An 11039-nucleotide genomic window follows, 5' to 3' on the forward strand; every position below is an offset into this window, starting at 1 on the left:
ACTTAATTAAAATACTGTATAAGGATAAATTATTTTTAAATAAGAAAAGTCAATTTTTTTTTGCAGGGTTCATATAAATTAAAACGAATAAGTATTACTTTTGTCCAGACAGGAGTATTTGTATTAAAGGGTCACTATTTTGGAATCTATTCGATTGATTCAATTAAGTAAAATTGTTTAAACTTTAAATTTTAAATTCATCTTTCGGACAACTGTTGTGTGCGCGTAGCCCATTACAAACAACAAAACTTTAGTACACAATGATCCTCATTATTCAAGACTTTATGACTCTTGAGGTGATCAATCCAAGCCATGCATTATCGTACTATCTGAAAAATGGACAGATAGGATTGGGACGCTTTCGTTAGTCGGCGAATCCCCCATTTTCCTCTCTAGATCTAATTAAAAGGCCTTACTATTGTATTTTCTCCTTTTCAATTGGAGGGACTAAAGTAATGCAAAAGGGTGTATAGCTGTCATTATAATTTATTTAAATAAAACATGAATTATAATTGTGTGAAATAATGTATCTTACTATCAACTTTAGAAAGAATGTTGGGTAAGTTTAAAGAAAACTATTTTGTGACTTAAATCCTCCTAAACAATGTTCCAATTTTCCAATATCAGTTTTCACAAAACATTTATAAACCCTATGGATACATCCAATTTAGTACAAGACGATCGAGGTGGTTTTTATCAATGGGTTCATTTGATTCAGAACCACAAAGGCAACATCAAGAATTGATTGCAATAATTGCCTTGCTCTTTACGGAGAAAAAAAATAAAAAATAATATGTCTAAATATGTTTTTTTTTTTTAAAGTGTTGATTATAAAATAGAGGAATTGGGGCCGCAAATGCACACTCTCATTGCAACAAAAGAATAATGATCACTGGTATGCCATGCCATAACTAATTATAACATGAATGCAAGCAAAGTACTAAATCATACACCTCGATGATTCTCTATAATTAATTTCTGTTTATAGGCTTTGAAAATTTTCATTCCCTGTTGAAACTAATTAACATTTTTCCCTTTGTAAAGACCTGAACTCACTTCTGTATATTTTTACCATACAACATAATCTTAACCCAAAAATAAAATCACTCTATTTTTCCAATTTATAAGACATTCTTTCCATTTTGGGGTGCTCCAAAATGTTTGACCTCTAGTTTAGTAGAACTTTCACAAATTCATTAAACAATTGACACTCTAAATTTGGTGTAATGTTTATTCTCTGTTCAGCCATAACTATATTATTATCTTTCGTTATCACTAATAAATTATATATGTCAAATTAACATCTTAAATTTTGTGTATAATCAAACATCATCACATAAAATAAAACAGATATAACGACAATAATAAAAAGAGGCGATATTAATATAACTAGTCAATGCAGCGCCAATTTGATAAATCCTTTGCTGCTACTCCTACAATTCAAGCATGCTACCAAATTTAACTTTGAGACTTAGAATTCATAGGATTCACCTTTGAGACTTAGAATTCATAGGATTCACACTTATTCACATTATTATCTTTACTTGAGGATGGCAGTCTATTTTCTTCCCTGATGGATATTCGCGTCCCATTGATTATGTGATAAAGTACTACTTTCACCATTTTTTGGGTTTTCACCCCCCCCCCCCCCCCCCCCCATATTTACTTGTATTAAAGTTCGAATAAATTCGAATTTGTGCCACCCATATTAGGACTCGACTAAATTATTCGTCGAGAAGTTCCACGTTGGGGGTAAAACGTTCCCTAACAAATGTGATTCCATACCCAAGGGCTCGAGAACTCTGATTAAAAATAAAGGAGTACTTACTAATCCACCACAACCTAGTGTTATTCACCCTTACTAAGTAATCCCATGCCGTTAGGTGTGGCTTACCTTTCAACATATGATAATATCACATATGAACAGTTTAAGCAGCTACGAGAAAAAAGTTTTTGGATACTGAACAAGACCTGCTCACGCGTGTTGCTCTATGTTGACTTAATTCAGTGGCTTGGTAATTTTGTGGGAGACCATAATTATGGGAATCATAGCAGAGGAGTCAATTAAAGAACATGCACTAGTACTAGTGTTGTACTTTCTTACAAAACTATTTCTTGAATATTCTAAGTTTTTTCTAATGCTTCCTCTATAAATTGAGCAAGGACTAAGCTTTATTCATCTCATCCAATTTTCTCTTCTTCTCTATTGAAGCAAAGCAACAAAAATGAAGACAGCATCAAAACTTGCAGTTTTCACAGTTCTAGTATTGCTTCTTGCTGAAGCACACATCTCTGTAGCTGTAACATGCAGTGCAATTCAGCTAAGCCCTTGCCTTGGCGCGATCACATCGAACTCACCACCGTCTGGACTCTGCTGCAGCAAGATCAGAGAACAAAAGCCTTGCCTCTGCCAATATCTAAAGAATCCAAATTTAAGGAACTATGTCAACTCCCCTGGTGCCAAAAAAGTCGCTCGCACTTGTGGTGTTCCCTATCCCAAATGTTAATGCAACATTTTCTACATCTGAAGGACTATCAGTCTATCCATATCCTGCTTCTTGCTATGTGTTTTATGGGTTGGGAGTGAAAACTTAGATGTTAGATGTCTCATGAGAGTTACTGTGTGTGCTATGATCTTCACTCTTTGTTTAGTTTTGTGTCTTTGCTTGCTTTATTTACGCACCCTTGAATGAAAAGAGATGAACCCATGCTACTTTAATATCAATGCTATTAATATGTACAAGTTCTGTCATAAGATTTCCCAAGACAATATGTGGTAGTCTTCTTGGCCTTTGATTTACTTGGACTAAATGATAAAAAAAATTATTGTTTGAGTTTACTTGCAAGTTCCCAACTCGGGTGAGATCCAGTTCTTCGTACCGATGTGCTTGTAAACTCTGTAACAGCCACCATTTCTTTCTTATTCAAGAACGAGAACTTCCCAAAAATAGGACATGAATAAATAAGAGAGATAATAAGACTATAAGAGGACTTTTGGAGAAAGACAGGCACGAGAAAACTCAAAAGAGGGAATTGTAAGTGGAAAAAGAAAACAAATAAGTGGACTCAAAATACTTCAGGGAAAAGTAATCGCCTTTGTAATTGAATACAATAAGTCAACCAAAGTGGAGTTTTTGTTAAATCCACAGTGGGGAACAATACTAAAATTTGTTGCTGGGACCTAAAATTAAACTCAAAATGGACCATGTTACCTTATCATCATTCTAGATGAAATTACAGCTCCATATCAAACCTAATTGTTGGAGGATTAGCAAGTAAGCATAACAAATCCCTCAGTTTCCAATTTCTTTTTTCTGTCTTCCTTTTCCCTGCTATGTGCACTAAGTTGTATTAGCAGTAGCTAGCCATGATATTTTTCTCATAGAACAACATGTATGTTTGTGCAGCAAATCTGTGTAGGTGGATAGTGAACAAGTACTAATCTAATACAGATATCACAATTTCAATTGAATTCTTTATTCAGAAAATGAAGCTGCATAATGTGATACCTCAAATTCTAATTCTTCATACTGTTCTAAATTTAATCAGTGCTGGAACAACTTCGGAGGCTCCAAAATTGGGAGGCTCCAGAGTTTCATATAATCAATTTACTTACAAAAAGAATCTAAGCTTCTTAGATATGAAGGAGGTCGGAAATTTGGTTCCAGCCAGCGAACCACGGCCTCCTATCCGATGGAAGGACAAAATTAAGCTCAAACATCTCTCTTGACATGTTCCCTCCTTCACAGAAACCTACGAGCTTTGCCACTATCTCGGCGCTCTCATGTACATGCTTTGCATCATGCGGATTTGTCCAAAGCTTGTTAATAAATTGCATTCTCCTTTGTTTTCCCTCCAAAGGAACTTCCCATTTTATGTACAGATAATCTCTTTCTTCAGCTGTCAGACGGGTAGTCAATCTCTTGGCAAGAAATTCCCTTTCCCTCTTCAAAGCTCTAATGCTGTTATCCCAATGGTAAATGTGATATTGTCAGAATTTGAGCATGAGCCGGGCTTGCATTAATAAAGACTCTATGCACACATAAATAGAACATGAGGAAAGAGAGGAAAAGAAAAATACCTTGATGACAAAGAGACTGTTGGCTCATTTCCAACACGAGCCGGGGTTGCATTTCCAAGCTCAGCCAGGTGCTGTTGTAACCATGTCAAGCGCCTGAGTTCAACTTCCAGATATATTTCATCAGCAGGGTCTCCCTTAAATAACAGATAGAACTGTGACCTATGAATAATGGAAACGTAGCAAACATCCCATAAGTCAATAATTTGCTGCCTCTGTTCCTTAAATGTGATTTGCCATGAAACTGGGGACTCTTCGGGGATCTGATGAATGTTTTCATCATCCTCTAAATTGTATCCAGCCGCTTCATTTGCTTCCAGCTCAAGCACCTACAGGCACAAACAAGTAATAAAGTAAAATTCAAGAAGTTGCGGCAAAGGGATAAACTATATGCCTGAAGTAGTGCACCAGAAACAAAGAGAATCCAAGCTTTACCTGGCATACGAGGAGCTGCTTTTGGTATTGAAGCTTGGCCACCCGTTCTTTAAGTTCTGTCACATATGATCTTATGTTTCTGACGTTCTCTTCTGCTGCCTCTTGAAACATCTTCTGCATTTTTCTCATGTTTACAGAACTGGAACGGCGATATGGAGTGCCTTCCTTTGATGAAACATCTCCTCCATCACTTTTTGTAGGAGTCTCATCCGGCTGAATTTCACTGGACAAATCATCCGAATCTGGAGCTCTATTTTCAACCTCACAATCCAGTACTTGTCGTGCGGTTGATAGAGGAGAACAAGGAGATTTCAAGAAATTTTGCCTGTTGATACTGTTGCTCGAGGTCAATGGAAGCAGCTTCTTCTTTTTTGATGGATGCTTTGCCTTTTGTGTGGTGTCATTGTTTGACTGTTGATCATTATTGCTTGGAAGAGACATAACCAGTTTGTCTAGTGATTTCTGAACATTTTCTAGCTGTTCTTCAAGATCAGCAATTGTGCTTCCTTGTGAGTGAAGTCTGGCTATCTCTTCCTTCAGGTTGGCACTGACACTCTTATTGACAGCAACAACACTTCCAACTTCAACTTCTTTGGGAAGTGGCCGTATAGAACGCATTTCTCTGATCTCTGCTTGTAGCTTAGCAATAGTTTCTGCAGCATCTTGGTTACCTAGCCTATGACATGCAACTTCCTTTTGCAGTACTTCCAATGCTCGATTTGCTTCATCTCCAAGCTGCTCCTGGAGATGTTCGAGTTTTCGAATTTCATGCATGAGAGTAAAAGGGGCAGCTAAAGACTGCCTCATTGACTGCCTTCCCATTGTGTTTCTTGTTCTTTCACTACGGACAGGTGCTTTTTTTTCAAGGTTTGGAGATAATGTGCCGGAGAATGAGAGACATTTCTTCACAACCGGACTAACAGATTCAGATGGCTTCGGTCCCTGCTTCAGGGATTCAATGTTAGCATACAGAGACCTTTACTTTACTCAGAGTTGCAAGACAAGATGACTTAGATACAAACCTGTTCTTCCTGAAGCTTTCTGCGTAACTCATCTACTTGTGACTGTGCAAGATCCCTTTGACGCTTCAGCTCCTCGATTTCCATTTCCATCTAAAAGGGCCAGTCAATTAGTCAAATAAATATTACTAACACTTAAATGTCATGCTCTTAAAAGAAATTCATCGTTAATGAACCTGTTGAATTTTCCAATCTTTCTCATTAGCCGGGTCTGGGGTGCGCAGCTCTGCTTCCAACCTGGCTACTTCCTTCTGCAGATGCTTGACAAGCTGTTTGTCGGATACAACCTGATAGGAAAGACAGAAGTTCAATATTAGTGTTAAAACTTAAAAAGATAAAATGAGGTACAGCTCATAAAAGACGTATATTCGTAATAAGGTAATAAGGCTAGTTACTAGAAGTACCATGTTCACTTGGGCATTATTCGTGACTTCCTTTGCTCGGGTGGCAAAGTAGAGAGTATTGCGAGATTGTTCGACGTGACTAGACGCAGGGCTGAGAGTGCATATTATCGCAGTACGGGCGTTCCCACCAAGTGAATGTTGCAATATTCTTGTCAGCTTTGAGTCTCGGTAGGGTATATGACCACTTCTTTTGCCCACACTACATATAGGAAAAACAATAGAAATGAACCAATCTGAATGGAGAATTTCAACGTAATGACAGAATAAAGTGATAAGTTATCAACTGCAGCAAGCGCATGTCCTCAACGCAAAGAATGAGTTAACTTTTAGCACAGAACTAAAGTAGCAAAAAATTATTTGCCCATGCTTTATACACTGTACAGCGAACAGGGATGATGAGATAACTTCAATAAAGAACTAAAGCACAATATTATCCATGCTGTTTTCCATCAGTCAAGCTGTCATATAAGTGGTTACAGACCTGAGCTTTCTAATTACGGTTGTGAGAGTCATCAAACTAAGATTGATATGGCAGCCTTCCCTAAGCCTGGCACCATCTGCATTTGTCTGTGAGGCTCTTTCACTCCCAGCCAAATCTACGAAGTTCTGCAGCACAGAAATATTAATGATTAAGGTAATGAGTCTATCGCTCACAAGTGTCCTCTAAAACAATCAAGATGGAGGTTCATTTACCAAGCTTGCTACATAAGACCTCACGCAATCAGAACTTTCACGAAGAGTGCTTTCTATTGTCTACATTGTGATAAAAAGTAGCAATAGTCAGTGTCAAAAAAATTGTTGCTAAGGGCATTTCAATAGGGGAACACAAAAATTTCGGACTCAATTGAGGACTGACCAGTCTTATTATCTGGTGAGATCGCGAGCTTGTATCATTTAAGGCAGTTTCTCCTACTTGCCTCTGAGCTGCAGATTTAAGAATGTTAGTACATTTTGAAGAAGGCTGCGCCGGGAACAACTAATTGCATAAATAAAGCAATTTCACTTTGAAAGAATCAAATTCTTACCCTCACAGATACTAATTAAATGTCTCAGGTGTTGGTCATTGCTTGCTGTTTCTTCCACCAATTTCTCAACGACAGTTCCTTTCTGCAAATCAAAAGGATACCATGTAAGATTGATACAAGAGAGTGAAGGCTATAAAATTTGAAGGTCCGTTAATTTTAGCTTAAGTATACCTCCGGATCATCAAGAAGCTTGAGACTGCGACCAGATTCAGAATTCAATAGGTCCCTGACATTTTCATTGTAGATCTCCAGTCCAGATATTCTTATTCTAAACTCTCTTTCTGGGGTCTATGACAACAATGTCAAATAACAAAAAAAAGAAAAGAAAAAACTAATCAGAAGCAGTTCCAAGGATAATTGCACTTCCAAAGACCGTCAATTTTTTTGTTTTATTTCAAGTTAAACAAACTACGTAGTATAAAGATGTAGAATTTATAGAAAAGACAAGGATGAAACAGGAACTACTTGACTTATCACTTACACTCATTATATGTGCATATATGTCGTTTACAGCTTTCTCGGTAATTCCCCTCATTGTGTAAGTCTTCCCACTGCTGGTTTGTCCATACGCAAATATAGTTGCTGAGATGCAAAAAATCCACGATTAAAATGTTTCCCAAAAGCTTGACTTATTTATATAAAAACCTACTTTATGAGTACGAGCAAGAGACTTACCATTTATTCCCATCAAAGAGGATAAAGCCACATTTTTTACTCCTTCCTCATACACTGCTTCAGTTATACTATCTGGACCGAAGACTTTATCTGAGATTTTAAAAAAGGTATATTCTCAATCAGATTTTATAGAGTTTAAATTAAGATAACACAACAATGACAAGAACAATAAAGGCAATAGATGTGCCATTCCAATTACCAAATGTGAATGATGAAGCAGGTTGAGCAGCACGTTCCTGGGGCACTGGTCTATAAATAATTGTGTGATCATCGATGCATTCCCATGCAGCATGATCTTTAGCTGAAAGCTCCCTTTTGTTCAGAGGCCTTAACCGTACTGTCACAACAATTTTCTCCTCTCTAGCTCGATGTCCACTAGGCGTGGTTGCTGGGGTCCTCTCCATCTTTGAAGCTGGAGTACCAGGGGTTCTAACAGACATCTTGACTAGATGTAGACCAGTAATTCCCCAAAATAAGTTCCAGCTGAAAAATGCAAAAGCCTCTTGAAAGGAGACTGAGATGGTTGAATTATTAGATGTCTTGATGATCTTATTGTAAAAAGAAAACCAAACCATTGACACAACGCTAGAATTTTTAAATATCCCTAAACACGGCGGATTTAAGCCCAGTGTGGAATAACCACAACGTCCTGTTACTCCTTTGTGGTAATGGGTGAAAACTTGGTTAATTATGGTTCAAATGAAGGCAGTGAGTGCGGAAACACCCCTAAACAAAACTCTACATTCGTCCCCTGCCAAGTACTCCTACAGAACTAAACCAAAATTTAAATTTGTTTCTGTTTTATGAGGAATAAACACCCACACACACACCCCCACACACACAAAAAAAGATGGTACCTAACTTCATTAGTGTACAGGAAGAATAGTAAAAAATATTTGTTAAATACAACGGCAAAAAAAACCAAAAAAGATAAAAATAAGAAATCCAGGGTCGTTTACTTAGATCTCGGATTATTTTCCTATTCTCCACTTCAACTTCCGATTAAAAATTAGGCTTTCCTAATTTGACAAAATAATTTGAATATCCACAAATTCCACCAAATTCAAGTAACATGCGCAGTAAGCATTACTAGAAAACAGATCGCTTAAATGAATAATCTCAATTACTACTTTTACTACTATATAAAAATCGCCAGGTTAACACAAACTGAAGAATATTGAGCGGAAAAAGGAAAGAGAATTTAACAATATGAAGTAGAATTTGCTTCTTTTCACCTGAAATTGAAAAAGGAAACAACACAGAGAATGCATCTTAGATTTACCTGAAAGGAACAGAAGACGATCGATTTGCGCCTGAGATCTGAGAAGACAAAATCTGATAGAGAGAAAACAAAGGATATCGAAATGGAAAGAGTACGAGCTATAAGGCGACTGTAAATTGGGCTTTTGAATTTCAAGTCTCCAACGGCTAGTTCATTCTCTCGTGGGTCCTATGGTTGATTTTCTCGTGTATAAATGGGTTTTTCCTTTTTTGTTTCGCCAATATATCGCCGATCTAGCGGTGCAGCGCTCAAGGTTTAACGGTTTTGTGATTTTGTCATTTGTAAATTAATTTCGTTCCGACAAAAGAGACCAACTGATGGATGCTATTTGCTTCAATGCCCCTGAATCTTAAGGGACTCTTATCTTCGACTCACCTTTTCCTAATGTTTACCCGAAAAACGGATAGAGTTGAATCTGTACGTAATTCTAAGAATATATGGTATAACTTAATACAAATCGTAAGAATAAATAAAAATATCAAATATGGATTGCAAAGAATGCAAAATAAACAAGGTTGGAAAGAAAATGATTTTTAGAACTAAGCACAATGAATCAATTAATGAAACTTAAAAGAATAATCCTTGAATATAAGAGAATATGGTGCTTGAATTACAATGTAAGCAAAAAACTGCCCTCTACAGAAATGTAGCCATCCTCTTTATAATAGAGGATCCTACTTTAGATATAATTAAAAATACATAGTGGAGAACTCATGATAAATCAGCTTTTCCCTAATTTCCGCCTAGATTCTCTCCCTTAATGTGTTTGCAACGGCTCTTGTCTGTGAACTCCAGCTCGATCGGTCTCGGTGCTGGTCAGTATTGCTTCTAGAGCTCGATGTGGGCTCGGGATCAGGTGATGATTCGGGCTCGGTATCGGTTGGCCTCTGCCCCTTAAGATCGAAATTATCTCATCATAGTTCGATTCGGACCCGAGCTCGATAATGACTTCGAACTCAGTATTTGACCTATACTTGAAATCTGAAGCTCGTTCATACCATCTTCGGAACCCATCTTGATATTACGAAGTCTTTCTTCGATCCATTATATTTCGACCTCGATCAATCGTACGAAGGCCGAAATCTATTTCGACCGTATACAGATAGTTCCCTCGTTTCTCGGGAAGGATGTGGTGAGAAACGATATGATTTCTCAATGGCTCGATTGGATATGCGCTGACGTTTGCATCAAGCCCGACCATGACGTCCGTGATAGCTATCTGTCAGTTTAGCTTACCAAGGCATTCAATGCGTGTCAGACGGTGGTCGGCCACCGCTGATATTAAACTGTCATTGCTTCAATCTATAAATAGCCCTTCCTTCTACCATTTATCACTTTTACGTCTTTAATCTTCAAAAAAAAAAATAAGTTCCTTTTTGTCTCTTCTGAGTTCATTCGCTGATCTGTGACTCTTTTCTGCAAAATTCTTCTTCTAAACCACCAAATCTTTGTCACCTTCTTTAAATCCAAAAATGGTGAAGACATCAAAAACCGTCCCCCAAAAAGAAAAAGCTTCTTCTTCCCAATCTGCTGCCGATAAAACACCGGTGGATCCACGGACTGAGGAGTGCGTATGGCGGCATGTGTTCTTACCTCCGATTTCAAACTCGATAAAAGTTCGTCGGTCCCCGGCCTATGTGAGCCTGTATCGAGATATATTTCTTCGATAACCAGGGGTATATCGAGCAGATAAAAAAAGATTGTAACTGGGGGAACAAAGAAGTGGTAGTGCCGTCTCCCAAAGAGGATATTACTACTCACGTGAAAGGGTTTTTAAATGTGCACACTTACCCTTTCATGTTAGGTCCCCTCGATCCTATTATCATAGATTTTTGTCGTAAATACCTAATAACCCTAGGTCAGATCCATCCTTCTTTTTGGCGGATCGTTATTTTGATCCGATACTTTGTGAACAAAATTGAGGGGATGTCTTTCACCCTCGATCATCTCATCCGATTGTACTGTCCTCGCCTTTTTCGAGGAGGGTTAATAAAACTTCAATGTCGAGCTTCCAAGGCTATGTTCTCGAGCATAGATGAGGACAGGGATCGAGGCTGGATGGGCAGGTTCGTTCGAGTAAGGACTTCAGACCTGATTCCGACTGAAAATATGCCTTTTCCC

At 37.8% G+C, this 11039-nt stretch overlaps 2 protein-coding genes across 3 annotated transcripts; one reads left to right on the forward strand and one right to left on the reverse strand.

Annotated features, from left to right (window-relative positions):
* Positions 1–2161: 2161 nt before the first annotated feature.
* LOC104086961 (non-specific lipid-transfer protein 2) lies at positions 2162–2786 on the forward strand. The gene has a single exon (XM_009591325.4). It carries the CDS (start codon positions 2226–2228, stop codon positions 2505–2507), a length of 282 nt encoding a protein of 93 aa, XP_009589620.1. The 5' UTR covers positions 2162–2225; the 3' UTR covers positions 2508–2786.
* Positions 2182–9278, reverse strand: LOC104086960 (kinesin-like protein NACK1). Of its 2 annotated transcripts, none has more exons than XM_018767625.3 (15): positions 8919–9278; positions 7836–8081; positions 7637–7726; positions 7443–7543; positions 7133–7249; positions 6962–7043; positions 6793–6860; positions 6630–6689; positions 6418–6542; positions 5937–6135; positions 5709–5819; positions 5536–5625; positions 4514–5455; positions 4082–4407; positions 2182–3962 (listed from the first exon to the last, which is right to left on the reverse strand). In XM_018767625.3, exons 2-15 carry the CDS (start codon positions 8074–8076, stop codon positions 3635–3637), a joined length of 2880 nt encoding a protein of 959 aa, XP_018623141.1. In that variant the 5' UTR covers positions 8077–8081; positions 8919–9278; the 3' UTR covers positions 2182–3634. The 2 variants fall into 2 exon arrangements, with proteins under 2 accessions (XP_018623141.1, XP_009589619.1); XM_009591324.4 differs by having other exon boundaries at positions 7836–8150; positions 8919–9277.
* Positions 9279–11039: the final 1761 nt, after the last annotated feature.

This window comes from Nicotiana tomentosiformis, chromosome 3, assembly GCF_000390325.3.
Source record: "Nicotiana tomentosiformis chromosome 3, ASM39032v3, whole genome shotgun sequence".
In the NCBI taxonomy this organism is placed as follows: domain Eukaryota; kingdom Viridiplantae; phylum Streptophyta; class Magnoliopsida; order Solanales; family Solanaceae; genus Nicotiana; species Nicotiana tomentosiformis.